Below are 19,445 nucleotides of genomic sequence, written 5' to 3'. Positions count from 1 at the left end.
AAGGAAGACATTTACACGCTATCGCTATTCTTTTCTGCAAGAAACCCTACAGGTTAAAGAGGAACCTCTGAACTGCCATCTGACAGCAAAGGCTGGGCTTTGAAATAGTGAGCCACTGGCTTGTTCATAGCTATTTCGTCTTTACTTTCTTTCCAACCAGGATGCATATGATTTGGCTTCTGTTTTAGAAGTATACAAATTATAGTGACATGTTATTAACTTCACCACCATGAAAAATTACATACATATATTTTTACAGTCATACTCAGTTATGCAGCTGAAGACAAGGCTCGATCTAGTGTACTTCTGTCTCTTTAGGATACAGAGAGTAAGTCACCGTATGTACATCCTCACACATGAACAAGTTCAGCAGCCTTCGTCTTTGTTTAATGTCCTTGCATGCCTACATGGCACATAAAATTATCAAGTTAGTAATTGCATTAATATTTATTTATATCATTTATTTACAACCTGTCTAGTACCAAAGAATTGAGGTGGCTTGCATTAATAATTACATTAAAAATATCTGCCAAGTTTTCAACAAGTTGCTAGTGTTGACACAGTCATATTTTTCCAATAGAAGAATCCAGAATTTAGAGATATTTTTATTGCATTAAGGATGGCCAAAATCGTAATGAATAGTGTTTGTAATTTATTCACTTTTCTTTACGTCTAATGGAAATAAGCTTTAAATAAACGACGACTGTGGGTATAGACAAGGCAATTTCTAGTTAGAAAACAGGTTGCACGCTATAAGTTTGTTCATAAACTTGGTTCTTGCAACTAGAACATTTTTTTTTCCTTAAAAGAAATACTGGTAAATTGTATCTAGGCTTCCATTAGCCAACAGAGCTTGTTCATTCCACAGCATCTCCAAAACATAACAGCATGTAATAATTTACTTTCTATTGGATGGGCTCTATTTCAGAATGTTCTATGGGAAAATACACCTAAACATCCAGTTTGGGAAAGAAGGAAAACATTTCCTTCCAAGCTGGCAACAGGAGTGAAGTCTCTTGGTACCCACAGCTGTGATGGTGTCAGGAGAGTACTGGAAGAAGGGCTCCATCTGTGCCTACTAATTACTGTGGCAACAAACACCATGACAGCAGGGGGTCGAAAGGTGGCCAAGAGAAAGACGTCTGCTGGCAATTCGTTAGCTCTACATTTACTTAGGAGAAGGTACTCTTTAGGTCAAATGCTCCCAAGGCATTCTGAACTGTGGAACAAACTCACACTCAGAGGCGGACCCCTGTTGCCCGTTCATATGTACAGATCCTTCGTAAGTCAGACACTATTGCATTGAACGTCATGCCAAGATTTGATGCAAAGAAATTCACACAACAGTATTTTGCAGTAGGAAGAGATCTAAGGTACAATTTAGTTCAAGCTCCTCATTTTATAGATAAGGAAACTCTTCTCCCTGTTTACCGTCAAATTACTTTTTCTTTCGATAATTTAATTTTAGTGAGTATTGGTTTATCACTGTCTACACAATCTGACTCCTCCTGCCCGTCTCCAGTCCAGGTTGTGGGTGTCCCCTGTAGAAGACGGGACAGGAAGGTCTACCAGCGATGGGAGCAGAAAGGGAAAAGTGTACCTAGAACAGGGACAGGAATTGATGTTTAGCCAGAGCATCATGGGGAAAAACGTTGCTAAAGAACAAAGTAGGGACAGAGGCAGGCTTTATCTAACCTTTGCATCTCTCGCACTGTATTTGCACCAAGAAAGAAAGAAAATAAAATTTTTGTGAGTGGACTTAAGGTAAGATCCAAGAAGTTAAATGACCTTTCTAAACTCAAACATCTAGTGGCAGTCCTGGGCTGGTAATCTGAATCTTACATCCCTGGACAACACTCATTCTGCAGTAGAACAACTGTCCTAAGCTAATGGGAGGGATTGTAACAATATTGGTCCCAATGAATTACGCTCCTTGAAATGTGATTTTGCTGCTCTTTCCATCCAAATGTGGAATCTATCTGCATCTCCCTTGGATCTTGACTGGCTATGTGACTTGCTTTGACCTAGGGAATGAGGCAGAAGTGACACTGTGCAACTTGCAAGGCTAGGCCTTAAGAGGCCCTGCATGTTCTGCTTTTGCTGTCCTGGGAATGCCATGTAAGGACTAGCCTTCTGGAAGATGAGAAGACACATGAAGGAGAACCAAGGTGCCCTGCCCAACAACGAGCACCAACTGACAGCCAGGTGAGGGAAGCCATCATGGACCTCCAGTCCAGCAGATGCTCCAGTTGAACACAAGCTGCACGAACAGGCCCAAACATCGAACTTATAAACAGAGAACTTACGAACACAGGTCTTACGAAAGAAGGCATCAAATAGATCTTGAATTCACATTTGATGGATTTTCCATATTATCCCTGGAAATGATCTTGTTATGGACTTGCAAATTTGGCTCACATGATATCATAAGGAGCCAACAATATTATCACTATAATCAAAATATTCCTTTTCTCTATTCCTTGCTTTTCCTCAGTTTTCCTTCCTGCCTTTGGCTTGTGCTTCTCCACATCCCCAGAAGCGTTTCTCTCCTTGGTTCTTTGAATCTGTCTACAACCCAATCAGAGCCCCACCTCATAAATTTTTTCATGAATTTAAAGCCCTTACTGATTTCTCCCTTTTTATAACTTCTAGTTCAGTATTGACCTCCCAGCTTCTTCCTTAAATTCGTGCAACTCTTTCCCTCCTATTAGCTTTCCTCACAGATGACATGTGCTATGCCATATTCTTATCAGGTCTCTCTAATGGCCCCTAGCATTGTCTATCAGCTCCTAGAGTTCAGGGACCAGTTTTCAGTATATCTTAGAACACCCAGTGCATGGCATAGCAGCCAGCACCGATAAATGAGCAATAAGTATCTGATCAGCTAATATTTATTGAACAAGTGGGTCCTGTTATCATCAGTGAGGACCCAGAAATGGAGGGAAATGGGGACCCAAGAAGACAATTCTCCTGACCATCAGTCTTTCTGAGCATCAAGGAAGAGAAGCGTTGGTTTCAGGGAGGTGGCGTGCAAGCAGCCCAGGGGTAGAGGTTTTGGTTGGGTGTTATTTTGTTTTGTCATTTTGGGTTTTTTCACTTGTTTGTCTCTGTGTGTTTTTCCTCTCCAGTGGAAAGTCAAAGGTCTCTAGATGAAATATGTAGCTGCTGGGAAGGAGAGAAGGGAGAGGTGAGGCCTTTCGAGTCAGGCAGAAAGTCTCTAACACACCTGCAGGGGGCCAAGGCCGACAGCTCCGTAAACCAGGAGCCGCAGGTCCAACACGTACACAGTAACGACCAGCAAGGGGGGCCTCTGTTCTTCTTGGGGCTGATGTTTTTCTCCTTCTACTATCATCTTCTTCTACCACCTGGCATTTTAATGTGAGTTCACGTAGTATACTCTTACCTTCCTCTTCATCACCATTTGGCACTTTAATGCCACGGAGAAATAAAGACATCCTGCAATAGAGATACCAGACTGAGCGTCATTTGCTTCCAGAAAGGCAGGATGATAGGTCAGAAGTAAAACAGGAAAGGAGAGAGGAAGGAAAAAGAGAAACAGAAGAACTCTAAGAAAATTGAAACAACATTTCCAGCTATTAAACAATCCTTCCTTAGGTCCTAAGCCTCTAAGAAATGCAAAGAATTAATTACGGAAAGACTAGGTGATAAACTCCATATAACTCAATAAGTGGCCAGGAAACATAATTGAACTCGGTTATAATTGAATATCCTGCCACGGGGCAGATTTAAAGAAGGGTAAACTTAAAGAGACATGACAATATTAAATGTTCTTTTGTCTTTTTAACGTTTGGGATAAAACATTCTTTTTTAAAGAGAGAACTAGGACCATGGTGGGGCTTCATTTAGGCAGCGTAGGAATGAAATAGGATGTTATTTGTACTTCGGCATCTTAATTTAAATAATTACAATATCTGAAAGAAAAGTGCATCTTAACTCCTTCAATGTTTTATTATATCTGACAGGTTCAGTAAAAGAGCACCTACCTACTGGTGCATTATGCGTCATACGTTCTGCACACTCATTAAAAATAATGAGAACATATTTAAAAGTCATTGCCCAGAGAATCTTTGGGGACGGGGCATGGGAAGAGGTAAGTGGCAACAGATTGTTATTCCAGTGTCTATCTCTGTTCTATCAGCCCTTAGGAAAAAAAAGTGGCAATCTTAAGCTGATATTCTTTAATGATAAAGATCACACATTTCCCTGAAAAAGAGGCAGATGAAATATGTTCAGACCTCTAAGTATACTTTCAAAATGAAACGGACTATAGTGGCAGTTTCACACACGTGGTATTTGCTTTGATAACAGCTGGAAAAGTCAGCCACTATCAATTAAGGCAGTACCTTTTTTCCCCTTAATCTTTAAATATCCTTTACAAAATGAATGCATTTCCTTATCGTACACCAAACGCACTGACCACAGGCATAGGGGTAATTAGGCAAATCAAGGTCAGCCTCCAAGGTGTCTAACCACTTTCTTATCCAGCTGCTCCATACCAACAGCTGGCACAAATGACTGGTAACATTTGGCTAACAGGATAATGAGAAGGATATAGTCTGTGGTTGGTCACAACATTCCTTTTTCTGAGCTGTTTAAAAATGTATATTCAGAATATTTTCCTTTTTTCTAGACTCCGGAAGCCTAATCATGGCCGCAGTGGCCACTAATAAGACATATGTCCTGTGCCATGAGAGTACAGCCAAATCTCACGGCTCTTCATTCTTAACTTTGCAAGAGAATGTAATTAGGCCCCAGTCCTCTGAAATGTCATGAGAGCTTCTTTTCAGCACAGAGCACTCCTCCTTCCACCACCTTCCAATCTCCAACAAAACCAGTCTTGTGATAAAAGACATTAAGTATTTTCTTTCTGACACCTGGAAGCCATACAACCAGGCAAAATGGCCAGCACTTCCTCCATCTGTTTTAACAGTGCTCAACCAGAGCATTTATCATCATCTATTTTATCAAGACTAGATTTTGCTGACAAGGTGCAGGAAAATTCTTTCAGGTACAAGTACTTCTTGGGGAGTAGCAAATGACTGTTAATCCCTCAGCCTTTTGGTTACTGAACGCATCCAGAAAACTGGTGAAGATTAAGGACCTGGTGTCTCGGTCCGCAGCGCGAGTGAGAAGGTCTCATGCTCACCTCAGGGAGGCAGAAGTCTTACTTAAAAAATAGTTCTGATTTTGACAAATCGTAAATTCTGGTAAAGGGCAATCCCTTCGTGCCTCATTTTCCCTATCTTTAAAATGAGATAAACGGAACAACTAAGCCTGCTTGCTTTGTGACGGTAAGTAAGCGTCACTTTCTTAGGAGCGTTGAAAGCTTTGACATGCCTTCACGGTTGCTGAAGGGGATAGTAGGGTATGGTCCAGGCACCGGCCAAAGGGGCACACCTTCCCCTCCAGCCTTCCACGTCGGAGACGAAGCGGAAGGAAGAGGGAGGCGGTATTACTGCAAACGAATACCAACAACTCCTTCTCCTCAGCTTCCAGAGAAGGACCTCCCTCTGGTAGGTGTCTGAATCTACAGGTTACAAGGGGGCACGTAACAAATTCTGAGCACAATCAAATTGAGGGTGGAAATTTTAAAGCACTATCGAGTTGGGCCTGAAAAAGTCGAGTACAATTGAGTTTGCCCGAATGAATCAGGTGTAATCGAGTTGAGTAACTGGATTGTGCTCAGTGCTGGCCCTTCGCCAAAATGAGGGGCACGTGGCCAAAGAGACGCAACTCATTTGGGCTGGAAATTTGCACAGAATATTCTTCACAGAGAAGACACTGTTTGCAGAATAGAAAGTTGAAAATTTTATTATTGAAGCTAGTCAGCTGGAGACCTTACGCTCTTTATAACAAAGCCACTATTCCAATAGTTTTCAAACTGGACTCTTGGGAGGTCTTGTTAAAACACAGCTTTGAGCCCCACCCCTCGAGCTTCTGATTCCTTAGGTCTGAAGGGAGCCTGAAAATTTGCATGTTTAACAAGTTCTCAGGTGATGCTAAACTGCAGGTCTGAGACCACACTTGGAGAACCATTGTTCCAACAAGTTATTGTAGCATTTTAAAATTGCTAAATTTAAATTGAAAATTTAAAACAAGATTGAAGCATTTAAAAAAATACTTTAATACTTTAAAAATACTTCTAATATTTTAAAAATATAAGGAACGGTACTCATTATTTTTATGTCTGTACAAGTAAACTGTACAACTAGATTATGCAAATGTCTTCATAATTTCAACTGTCTACATTGTCATTTACATTCAATATTAACTATCCTTATCCTCCCTGTCTCGTGTAGCTGTAATTAGAGATAGCTAATGCCGTGAAAGCTGAGGAAGTATCTGCATATATTTTTTATTTGATTGAAAATAATTGTAGTAGGCTGGATAATGCATTAAATACAGATTAGATATGGATCAGGGGAGTAGCTCCCTAGCAATATTTTTTCCAGCCTTCTATATCATCTGCTTTAATAATGCACAGCTTTCATTCATTCAGTCAACAAATATTTACTGAGCATACAGTGTGCATCATGCACAGGAAGTAACAGAAGTTAACATTATTTGACACTTACCAAATGTTAGCCTCTGTGCTCAGCTAATTCTCACAACAACCATGGAAGGTAAGTGCTGTTATTGTCCTCATTTGACAAATGAGGAAACTGAAGCACAGAGAGCTTGGGTGAGATTGCAAAGAAGGGATTCACATTCAGGCCATGAGACGGGCAAACCTGGGCTCTTAATTGCTATTTGTCTACAGTTCTTAGGTCTAAGGGAGAAATGTTAACAGTGTGTGATTCAGGCTCATGGCAAGGGGAGTCCTGAATATGAATGGAAAGCTCAACGGGGCTCCATAGCCCAGACTTGGGGGTTCAAGGAAGCACTGCCCACGGCAGTGACCTGTAAGGAGACACCTTAGGGACTGGTGAGGTGAAAGGGATGGGAGGGGTGTCCTAGGCAGAGGGAAGGCTCATAGCACATATTTGGCAAAGAGAAGGTACTGGTAACATTTTAAACAACTGAGAAAAGCTTGGAATAGCTGAAGAGTAGGGAAAAGGAAAAAAAGGCTGCCGATCCCTGGTCCATAGACCAGCTTGGAATCCATGAAAGGAATATAATTCTAGGACAAAAATACCTATTTTCTCCTCCAAACCTACCTGTACATTTTTCAATGCTATCTCTAGACATACAATCTCAGAACTTTCAAATTATTGATTTTTCTCACTCCATCAACCCAACATCTATCAGATGCCAAAAACAAAGTTTTCTACCTCTCTCTCTGTATTCCCATTGCGTGGGAGAGCCTAACTCCGCACTTAATAGCTCTCATTCAGAGGAGCCATGCTGATGACAATAACAAGTAACATGTGCTGAACTGCATGCTGTGTGCGCTGTTGAGTTCTTCACATGCATCTCATTTGATGCTAACAAACAGTCTCTTGAGTAAACAATAATCTGATCCTCATATTAGGGATGAGGAATGGGGGCTCGGGGAAGTAACTTAATCAAGGCCATCCAGCCAATCAGTGGCAGAGCCTGGATTCAACCCAGGTCTGACTGATCCCAGATGCCAACTAGTAACCATTACATTCTGGTGAATTGCAATAAGCTCTTAGCAGGTATCCTTAACATCTCTTGGCCCCTTCCAATTTATTCCAGACAACACTACTTCTCACGTTAGCCCCTTTCTCAGTAATCTGTCAAGTTGGGCTGCCTACTATCTTCTCGATGTATTTTGATTTTCCAATCTTTGAGTGTCTGAAGATGGTATTTCCTTTCCCCCTGTAGCTCGGCATTTTGAAATCCTACTCAGTCATCAAAATCCTTCTCAAATACTGTCATGTTCTTGAAGGTTTTCTTGGTCCCCAATTTTGAATTCCGACAACACTTTATTTGCATAATTTGGTCAACTCATCACCTGTTTTCCTTATGGGCTAGAAGCTCCTTGAGGACAGGAACACATCTTATTCATTTCTGGAGTTCATGTTGCAAAGCCTTGACTAGGATTAAATGCATATTGGTTGAATGGAAATGTAAGAAAGAAATGGGAATTGTTATAGGGAGAAGCAGAAATGGAGACTATATCTTAGCAAAGACTCCATCTTAAGTCACTAGAACTGTGTTACTTGGAGAATCTATAGAACATAGCAACGCATTTTGGTTTTGTATAATTATTTAAATTCTAAAACACAACTCTTGCACTTTGGTTTAGGTAGAAAAATCATTCTAAAATCATCCTTCAATTTCTGCTACTTATCCACAAATAACTGCTATAATATTCATTCTTCCTTAAGTACCTTGGTTAATTAAGCACAGAATCATTTGAATCAAATAGCTAACGTGGATAAAATAATGTAACAGTTAAATGAGGTTCATTTAAGATTTCAAACCAAAATTCTTGCATGATTCATGACGTTAAATAATTTGACATTTGAAGATGTGAATTTTTCACTTAGCAAGAAGATACAGCAAACCGGAAGGAGTTGGAGCCACATGTCGTTTGCTAAGGCGGCCACAGGGACTGGTAAGATGGCAGTGTTGGGATCCATTCAGCTCAGTAACGATTAAGGGAGCCTCCACACCTGTGTGCATCATTTTCTTCTCAGCAAAAGCAATATTCCTAAGTGAAGGTCAAATCAGCATGACAGACACAGCTAACTTTCGGATCTCAATCACGCCAGGCAGGAGCACTTGCTGGCTTGAAATATAGTTAATCCCACTTGCAGAGGCCGGCATTTAATAGCAGGAAAACTTGGCAGGTAGAAATTATAAATACATTTGAAATTTTCTCAGCTCGTTTTACCCACCAGGGGTTGCTGCGATTTTCAGGATAATTTAAAGATAAGGCAGCAGGTCAGAACATGAAACATTAAAGAGGTTAACAAAGAAATGGCAGAATATTTCTTCCTCCCCAATAAACGAAAGAAGACATACACATATGTGCACATGCACACACATGGCAAATAACACAGTGTCTCTCTCTCTGAAGCTCGTAAAAAAGAAAAGGCATGAAATAAATAGAAAACATGGAGTTTTTCAGGATCTTTCCTAAATGGAAAGATAGCTTTATTTGACACTTTGCAAGAGAAGAAAAGAATTTCAAGTTTCAGGGATGGAAAGGAACTTGCAGACTGTGTCTCTTACAGAACAGACGGAACAAACCACTGATTAAGTAGCCAAGTTTCCATTTCAAGCGCAGACGCAGACACAGCATTTTCACCTTGCGATTCTATTACTAACACTAATCTTGAAGTCCCCTCTGCAGAAATGTTTCTTATGTGAACACCTCCTTAATAAACTCTCACTCAGTCGGGGGGTGGGGAGATCAAAGGATCTTCCAGGCTGGGAGTCTAGAAAGATTACCTCTGAAGCACAGTTCTTTTGGTAAAGATACTAATAAGAGCTAAATAGTTGTGATGTTATTACATACATTTCTCTGATTGATTTTCAACCCAGCTTGCCACAGATGGAAAGAAGGTTGGCAAAATGTGCTGCTAAATTTGTGATACTAACCAACTGCTCAGGAAGGAGGACATGGGCCAGCAAATATAAGAATTCAGCACAGCTCTCTCATGTGGCAGGTCAGGAGAAACGACCAGGAAATGGATGCTAAGGGCTCTGGAACGACAGAGGGTCACATCTGAGAGACCATCCTGTATCGGGATGTCCTGTGTATCTGCTGACCACATGCTCCCTTGGCTGTAAGTGTTAAGACTTTACAAGAAGCTGGTGATAACGAGGAAGGAAGGAAGACTTAAGTGTCAGAAAATAGGCAGAGCAGCGCTGTTAAGGCGATACAGAGCTCATGAAATAGCGAGGCTTAACAAAAGGGAGAGTACGGTGTCTCAGGACAGGAACACAACAAACACAGTTTGTTTTCTTCAAAGGAGATAGAACAAGACAAAAGCAGGAAGTGCTGTCCTTCCTTCATCCTGCCAGATTTTCGATGGAAAGTCAAGTGTGTACATCCATCACAATAAGGGGGAAGAGACCACAGTGAAACCACCTTCAATTTTTTGAAAGAAAAACAAAAAGATGTATCACATAGCACACGGTTCTTCATTTTGCTCTTTGAAATAGTCCAGGGCACGCCACATTAGGAAGTAATTCCCCCTGAAATAGCCCCACGCATGCCAAACATGCCCTCTCTTTAAACTTCCTGTAGGGTTCTTGCTATTTAGCACTCAGGGCAGGCATTTGGACCAGAGAGAGAATACTATTTCTTATTTCTCCCAAACAAAGATTCTGGGTCCACATTACTTAGGCGCTTGTACACCTCAAACGCCCTTGCTTTGCTGTGGTTCCAAAGAATATTCCACATATTTGGATAGTTAGAAGCCAAATATTTTTTAAAGAGTCGAGACTATTTGCCAGAGAATTCTAAGAGAATGGATACTAACCACTTATCCTTCAAATTTTGTATAAAACTAAAAACAACGAGAACAAATATTATTTGCCCTAATAATCTCACAGTTGCACAATTAATTTAATACGCTCCCTGGTGGGCTTGGCATATGATGTTGCTTTCTGGGATAGAAATCAAATTTTACTAACTTCTATTAAATGAGAGTGAAATAGTATATACAGGATGCCTGACACAGATTTGATTGGTTATAAAAATTTTGTTTGTAGTTCAGTATTTTGGATACATTTTAAAATAATAAAAAAGAAAACAATCAATGTTCAAAATAGTGGTTAGTCCTAGGCAAACCCCATAACGTATCTAAAGTATAGTTTTGTGTATACAGTACCACAGAAGTGGTAATGTACTAGAAGAAATAATCACAGCGAACACATATTGAGAACTTACAACTGGCCGGAAACTATGCAAAGAGCTTTGCATATATTATCTCGTTTAATCCTCACAACAATCTTATGATACAGACCAGGAAACTGAGCCTTGGTATGACTTTGTGACCTGCTGTAGGTCACACCATAAGTGGTGAATGTGGAAGTTGAGTAAAGGGAGCTGAAATCCAGAGACGATGCCAAGTGTTAAGAAACCTAGGCCTCTAGTTCCTGCTCATTGTGGGGCCACGGACAGGTTACTCAGCCACACTGGACCTTGGTTTGCTCAACTACAAAATTAGAGTTGGACTCACTGATTCTTTCAGCTCTCTTTAGTCTGAAAATTTTTATTCCATTAAGTAACTTCCAGGTGTAATTGTTTTTGACTGACAACGCATTCAGAGTTTCAAATTGGAATAAGATCAGCACCCTTTCTCCCTTACCTTGGGGAGGAAGAGAGCTTCTAGAGCTGGGAATCCTAGAGGACACATGGAAAGGGGTATAAGGAACTATGAGATAGGAAGTAGGGGCTCCTGAGGGCTTGAGTTCCTAGCTGGAGCTCTGTCACTGGGTTCTTTTGCACGTGCGGGGGCTGGCTGGAGCGTTTCTCTTTCTAGGTAGGGTTTTACTCCTTCCAGGACCATAGTTCAATGGGATACACGGTCAAAACTTCTTTCCCTGTTCTCTCATCCCTGAAACAAGTACATAGTCCCACTGAGGTTTTCTAAAAGTTTTTGTCTCCAGCAACCAGAGAACTGGACAAGAAGTGAGAAGGTTTCCTGCTATGAATACATGCTGCCGTCTTTTGTATTGCTTCATTTCACATTGACCTTTGCAGAAAAAGATGAAGGTCTTTGGATAAATAAAGAAGTGAAAAAAGAATTCATCTGAATTTAGAGGGAAAAAAACCCTGGAATTCAAGTTTTGGCAGCATTTCTCTTTAGGAAAAGTGAGGAGCCTCAGGGAGGAGATGAGACAGACATTCAGGATTCTACCATCCAAAATGGCTGGGTTTGGAGGAGTCAAGTAGAAGAGAGGAAGTGGGCAACATATCTTCCCTTCCTTATTTTACCACAGATCTCCCCAAAGCACACAATAGGGCATGAGGAAAAATGGCTAAGATGATGGAAAGAAAAGGAAGAGGCAAAAGGAAACCCCATGCCATAGAAACATGGAGGGAGGATCCTTTGGCCAGCGCTAACGAGCATTAATACCTGTGAGAGGTGACTCAGGAGGGTCACGTATTCAAATGTGAATATAAACACATGTAACAGAATGTCAGGCTCAGAGTAGATATCGTAGAGGTTTTCTAGTCTTATCCCTGTATCAATGGGAGAATTTTTTCTAGAGCATCTTTGACAGATGGTGAGGCAGGCTCTGTTTCCATATTCTAAATAACCCATTTCCTTCTTGGACAGCTCCAATAGTTAGAAAGTTCTTGTAACATTATCACTTCCAACTACTTGTTTGGGTACAAGCTCAAAGAGGGCAGGAAATCAGTCTTCATTACTTTTGCGTCCTAAGAACCTCAAACTTAGTGCACAGCAGATCCTCAGTAAATCGTTTGTTGGATTAATACATAAGTAAATTAATGGACATAAACTATTAAACAGATGGCTTACTTTCTAATGCATACAATAACTCTCTACATATTTGATAACAATTATCATGCATCCTAAACTTTCTTTTTCAGGTCACCTATAGTGAATTTTCTCAACTAACCCCCACTGTTCTGAAGATTCCACCCTTGGACCTCTCATATTACCTACATGTGCCTTCATCATTTCCTATATAGAGTCAAAGGAAATAAAATAAAAACAAGGGTAATTTAAAATACTTTTGTCACATCAGTTCCTCTTTCTTATTAGCCATAAAAGTCCTTTGACTTTTCTATAGATTTCTTAAGTAAATATTTCAATAATAAAATGTGTTTATTGTAAAAAAATGAGAAAATGAAAATCTTTCATAATCTCAACAATCTGGGTGCATCTCCTACCAGTTCTTTTTTTTTTTTGACTTTTTAATATAATTTGATCATACTGCACGTATCATTTTATACCCAACGTTTTACTTAATAATAAACTAGGAACATTTTATCATGTTATTATCAATTCTTCACAGAGACCATTTTAAGTACTTACTATATTTCACTGGAGAACTATCCAGTTATTTATCTAACTAATACTTCTGGTTGTACAGTGCCCAATACATCACTACAAGAAATAGGACTTTAGGAAAAAAATCAATGTACATGAATTTTTTCCACATCTTTGATGATCAGTTTAGGACTGATTACTAGAAGTGTAGTTACTAGGTCAACGGGGAGACATTTTTAATAAGACTTTTGAAATCTCACGCTTGAGATGCCTTTCCCAGCCCTCGAGACCAGGTTCAAGTCCCCATTATATGTCACTGGAGCACTCTGCAGCTTGCTCTCACAATCTCCACCACCTTGATCACTTGGTTATATTTTTATTTCCTTTTAGACTGCAAACTGCACTATGGTAGGGCCACGAGCATTTTTGCTGACTGTGTTTTGCATAGGGCCTAGCACATACTCAACGTATGTGTATTTATTGTATTTAGTTGAATACTGTTAAATTGCTTCCTTGAAAGGGTGTTTGAATTTGTCCCCTAGAAGTACTGTTTGCGTATACCCAACTCACTACATCAACATCCTAAAACTGTGATACCCCAAATGAGGCAAAATACTCTTGATGTGATTCAATTTTTGCTACAAATGAAGCTTGTGATTTAGAACTCATTTCTCAGCTATTGTGAATTCCCAGAGTGTAGTAAGCTCTGCATTGACAATTCAGTGAGACTGGGATATGAATATTACCAGCTCTCGGGGCAGAAAAGCTCCTTCTTGGCGGGCAATGACCAGTGATGCTGTCTCTCCCTGTTTGGTGCTCCTCAGCATGGCCACAAGCTCTTCCTGAGTCCGTCCAGTGACATCTCTGCCATTTACCTAATGCATGCAATCATACAAGCAGCCACAATTACAACACTTGCTATATCTTTCTACCCTAGATGGTTTTTGAAAGTAGGCAGCAAATGGGCTCCCACGATCAACAAAGCTCTGAAAAGATGAATACTGAACACATGTGCCCAGACCAACCACATTTATAATACCAATAATAACATAGTGCCCAGGATTACTGTGGTGCTGGACAGTCAGTAATTAGTATCAGCGGTTTTCCTAAGACATTACATTCTTATGAGGGGGAAATCAAACTGACAGATTCCAGAGATGGTTCCTCAAAAAGGAAGGATGCAGGTTCAAATGCTTAACTGGCACCATTTTCTACATAATACAAACAGGGGAAATGGCCCATTATCATACGGCAAATTCCTCTGGAAATAGAGTCTTTCGCTGTAATTCTACAGTGTTTCCCACGTTTAGAAAATTACAGTCACCAAGTTACTACAGATTATTGGAGATTCTAATTTGGAGCAACATTAGTCATTTGGTGCATTTTCTTTCATGATCTAGAACTACACAAAAAACTATAGTGTTGCTCCATGCCTTGATACATTAAAGGGAACCAGCCAGTTTCAATGAATATGACTTCTTGAAAAGTAAATGACAATATGTATTTAGCCAGGAAGATGGTGATACCAAACAAAAAGAAATGAAAAAAAAAAAGCTTCTTGCTTTGGGTATTCCAAATACTTCTCTGTAGGCATAGATCAACTTGAAACAGACTGGCCCATCTTTGCAAGAAGTTTAAAGGAACTGTTACAGGGCTTGGTATGACTTTCAAATTCTTAGCCCTAATTGAATAAATGATGGACTTTTGGATCTGATCCAAATTCCCCAGGGACACTAAGAGGTAGAAGAAAGAGAAGATAGGGAAAACTTTTCAGTATTATTTGGCCCCACATCAACTGCTCTTACTGGGGACTTATAAAGTTAGGCTTCTCATTAACTAGTTTTCTAATTAAAGTCCTTATCTTGTCTACAAGAAATAATTCTCAATATATTGTATTCAAATTTAATATATATGTTTATATACTTATTGATTTAAACACCAATAAATATTTTATGGAAGATACTATTTCTAGTTCTTACCTCCAAGATTCTGTCCCCTGATTGCAGGCGGCCATCTTTTACTGCTGCTCCCTTTGGTAAAATGTTTTTTACAAAAATGGGACCAGGACCATGTATGGAAGAGTCTCTGGTAACAACAGTGAAACCAAGTCCTTCAGGGCCTAGCGTACAAGATCAGGAAAATGCATGGTCATCTTACACAGGAGTAATACTACATTCAATCTTACAGTAAAATCTACTTATTTAGATTAATGAAGAATGAGTGACATATTTACATTCGGGAAAATATTTTAAATACACTTCAGTTGTTCTGGTGTCAAACACAGATTGCAGCTCCTGACAGGTCACGATGGTATCAAGGTGAATTTAGGGCCCAATACAGATGTGTAACACTTTCTTTTATTAAGGTCCTAGAAGAAATGCCATATGTTATCCATACACATGGGAGGCTTCTCAGGAAACCATAACCTGACTTCCTACTTTCCTGAGGAGCAAAAGCCCATCTGACAGCATCCGCCAGGCTCTCAATGGGCCAGCCCACCTGCAGCTCCCCTCTGGCTGAGCATCCACTCCTTGTATACCGCATCCCACTGTCCCCTCACTCATGCTTGCTGCCCCTGCCCCATTCTCTTGTATCTCCAATCTCTCTCTTCCAGCCTATTTTTTCCCTCTATCTAAAGGTGTGCTCAGATTCCTCTACCCTAAAGAATCCTTCCTCCATCTACTGCTTCTTCAGTCTTCCATCATGAACGACCTACCCATGACCACATCCAGTAATTCCTTCTACTCTTTATCTTTCCCCTTCTCTACCTTTGACACTTCCCATCAATCATCTTCCTGACATGAACTCCCCCCACGGTTTTCATATCTTTATTTCCTACCTCTGATCACATCATGTCTGTCTGTCTCTCTCTCTCTTACCCACTGTTCTCCCACACAAACATAGATGTTCTCCAAGGATCTGTCCTCTAGATGCTCTGCTTTGGCCATCTCCCTTGAAAGAAGCAAAAAAGAAGCCAAACTACCATCTCCCTATGGAAGCCACTTGAATCTCTTTGTCTGACCCAATCCCTCCGGTGTCAGCTACCTAGATATCACCATGCACATACTTTCACCAGTGCTTCAAACTTTCCTACAAACTGCTTCTCCAATCCAGATGCTGGCCTTTTCAAATATCCTCAGCTACTTAAAATTCTAGTTTCTAGCAATGGCAGCCCCATTGTACAAGCCGTCCTAGCTGAAAACCTCAGGAATAACTGTATTCCCTCTTTCTCTTCCTTCGCATATCTAGGCAGCCATTAAGGCATACATATTACATTTAGACAGATGCAATGCACCCTTAACTGATCTTTTGTTGTTTGGTCTCTTCTTCAGTGTCTCTTTTTGCTGTCAGATTAATCTTCCCAAAGTACAGCTGTGATGTTTTATTCTTTATTTTTGCATTCAAGGCCTTCTGATGGATTTTTAAGGTCTCATTCTGTGTCTGATTCATCTTTCCTCAAAGCACTCTATCCCATGTCTATACATAGCTGGATAATTTGTAGGGAAAACACAACTGATGCATATATATAAAAGCCTAATTGCTAAGCACTTCGGAATATTTGTGCCTCCTAGTCAATACATTTTCTTCCCAGTATAGACTTCTTATAGGGGGTTGAAATTTTGACAAGAGGATCTTTCAGAATAATCTCTATCAAAGGTACATGTGATTTGCTTTTGATATATATTATTAAGTATCCTAAAAGTACCACATGATCATTAAATTCTCTACTATCCAACAGAAATCTATGAGATCTTGGTTTCTTTTGAATTGCGCCTTGAAAGTCGTGTAGGATTTCAGAAGTTTACCGTGTGGGAAGGGATTATCAGAAGAAGTTACAAAATAAACAGAAGCACAGAAGTGCATGAATACTTGTGTGTATATAATATTGCATAAATATGCATGCACGCACATGATCTAGTCTCATTGATCTGTGCTTGAAACAGGCAGAAAAGCTGAAAAAGATGAAGACAGGAAAGGTTACAGATGCTTTTGTACGCATGTTTTGAAAAATTGTTTTCAATGTTGAATGACTGAAATTAACAATTATCACATATTTACTTTCTGAGGAGTAAATTTTCTGCTGGTCTGAAACCACGTGGAGAACCCAAAACAATATGCTTTTTGGACTTGGCCTAAAGGATGCTTCAAAAATCACAAATCTTGCTCAAAACAGGGACAGCTTAATTTTAGCACCTGTTTAGTATTAAGTTGTGATACAATACTGCTCTGTTTCTCGCAATTTTGCAATGATTCTTTACCACTCCCCAACATGTCTTTACTATTTTGTTTTCAATAATCTACACTCTCCAGAAGAAAAGAATAAGGAAGTACAACAATTTCAAGAAATTTAAGTTCCATAAGTATACACTTGAATCTATTCTTTGGTGCAGTTAAATGAAAGAAGAATTAACAAAATTAGCCTTAATGCATTTCCCTTAACCAATTTTACATGTTACAATAATAGAATGCTATTAAGCATAATTTAATAATTACCTTTCTTTAGGTCAATCTTAATTTTCTTTGCATTTTTCTTGCTGCCAAACCCCAGGAGAGGGGAGAGAGAGGGCGACGATGCGTTTCTACCGACTCTTGGTACTCGAGGGCTCCTGCTTTGTGGTATGGAAGTTGACGCATCTTCTTCAGGACTGCCCGCTCCTGTGAGATGAACTGTCTTTATTCCTGATCTTCCATGGACAGGAGGCGGCATCTTCGTTCTCAAAACACCATCATTGTTACCAAAAATGTTGAGAGGTCCAATGACAGATTTTTCATACTGTTCCCGGTGTGGAGGTGGAAGCACATGGAGGAGCACACTGGGAGATTTCATTGCCTGGCGGAAGACATCCTGAGCCCTTGGAGGAGAGGCAGGAAATGTGTAAGGATACTGTGTTCTAGCACACAGTCGAACTCGGCCCACCTCGTGGCAATGGGAGCAGCGGAGCAGTGCAAGCACGGGAGGTGGCATCACCATTACCGCCAACATGACTTTGCTGACTAAGGGCTAGGTGACACTTATGACTTGCCCACTAGGTGCCCCACACTGGGCTACACAGGCATTGTTAACATGCATACTTCTCTCACTGAATCTTCCTAACAACCTTCTTAATTCATCTTCTCATTTAATCTTAGCTAAGTATAATTAGCTCTCATTTTGCAAAATGAGGAAATTGAGGCTCCGAGATTAAGTAACTCATCTAACGACCCACAGTTTTTAAGTATTTCTAAAGCGGAACATCTATCCAGAAGTGATTACTGAAGTAAACAGAAAAGGAGGCTTTAATTTTAGGTGAAAAAAAATCATTTTGTAGTATTGATCAGATTATCAATTGGTCTCCTTTTAGGCCTGCATTCTAAAGCACAGGTCTTCTCTAACACGAGTCGTGTTCCAGAAGTCCAAGATTTCCTCTCCAAGACATCTGGCAGATGCGCTGGTGGAGCTGAATGTCACAGTGGATGGTCGATCCAATATGCACCCTCCCTTTTATTCTTTTATACACCTCTATTTGTTGCTTTTTGTCTTAGCCCTTTGTGTTTTTCCTCAAATTTCCTACGACTTTTCCTCTCCTTCCTTATGCCTTCTTATGCCTTACAACTAGGTAAATAACTACCCTTCCCCGCCTTTCTTGCCAATGAGCTGTAAGTGAAGGGGGATTAGAGGAAAGTGGGCTCATCTGGGAGGCAGAAACTTTTTTGTTATCTTGTTTCTCTTTCCTATTTCTTGAAACTCAGAAGTGACGAAAGGAACTCCAGCAGCCATCTTGTGACCATGACACAACTTAAAGACAGTAGCCACGTGGTAAGGCTGGCAAAGCAGAAAGATGGAAGATGCCTGATTCTTTCACTGACAACAGTGGAACCGCCATCCCAACCTGGAATGCCACCTCCACACTTATTCGTCTTCAGAAAAAATATACCTTACTGAAGTGTGTGATACCCTACATTGTTAGCGGAGGAGGGAGAAGATTTCACATAGACAGCCCAGCTCCTCTGGTCAGTTCCTGGACCAGAGGTCAGTTTGTACTCCACACTAACTCCATGCTGAACTTTTATGAGCCTCAATTTCCACCCCTATACAATAGGCATAAACTGTCTGCCTTTCCTATCTATCAAGCCCTTGTAAAAAGCACAGGGGTATATAAAAATAACATCATTATTAATAATAATTATAATATTGTCTATTATTCATTATTTTCAAAAATAGACTCTTAAGGCTTCATTGCTTTCCACACTTAAGCAGCCAGTGCCCACTGCCCTCCTACAACCTACAACTCCCACCCAGAACCACTCCCGCCCCCAATATTGACAACTAATGGCCACAGAGAAGATATATTATGAGTGGTTTTCGTCAGAAACAGGAGGGGTTGGTGAATATTACTAAGGAGAATTCATATTTATTCCCTTGTTCCAGAATCCCACTGCAATGCCAACATACATTTGAAAAAACGTATGCAGCCTGCCACATACTCTAATTCTTAGGTACAAGAACCTATTCCCATAACATTTTCACATGCAGAGAAATGATTTCTTGAGGGAGAGCAT

At 40.2% G+C, this 19,445-nt stretch overlaps 1 protein-coding gene across 4 annotated transcripts in view; it reads right to left on the bottom strand.

Moving 5' to 3' along the window:
* PARD3B (par-3 family cell polarity regulator beta) overlaps positions 1-19,445 on the bottom strand; it is a 915,243-nt gene that overhangs the window by 403,280 nt on the left and 492,518 nt on the right. For all 4 annotated transcript variants that reach the window (XM_046658143.1, XM_046658144.1, XM_046658145.1 and 1 more), the window contains 3 exons: positions 17,400-17,758; positions 14,885-15,024; positions 13,652-13,780 (listed from right to left, as the gene is read on the bottom strand). In XM_046658143.1, the coding sequence (XP_046514099.1) occupies positions 13,652-13,780; positions 14,885-15,024; positions 17,400-17,758 (628 nt within the window). The remainder of the gene's footprint in view (positions 1-13,651; positions 13,781-14,884; positions 15,025-17,399; positions 17,759-19,445) is intronic.

Source organism: Equus quagga, chromosome 4 (genome assembly GCF_021613505.1).
Source record: "Equus quagga isolate Etosha38 chromosome 4, UCLA_HA_Equagga_1.0, whole genome shotgun sequence".
Lineage (NCBI taxonomy): Eukaryota > Metazoa > Chordata > Mammalia > Perissodactyla > Equidae > Equus > Equus quagga.
This window is presented reverse-complemented; position numbering and strand designations above follow the sequence as displayed.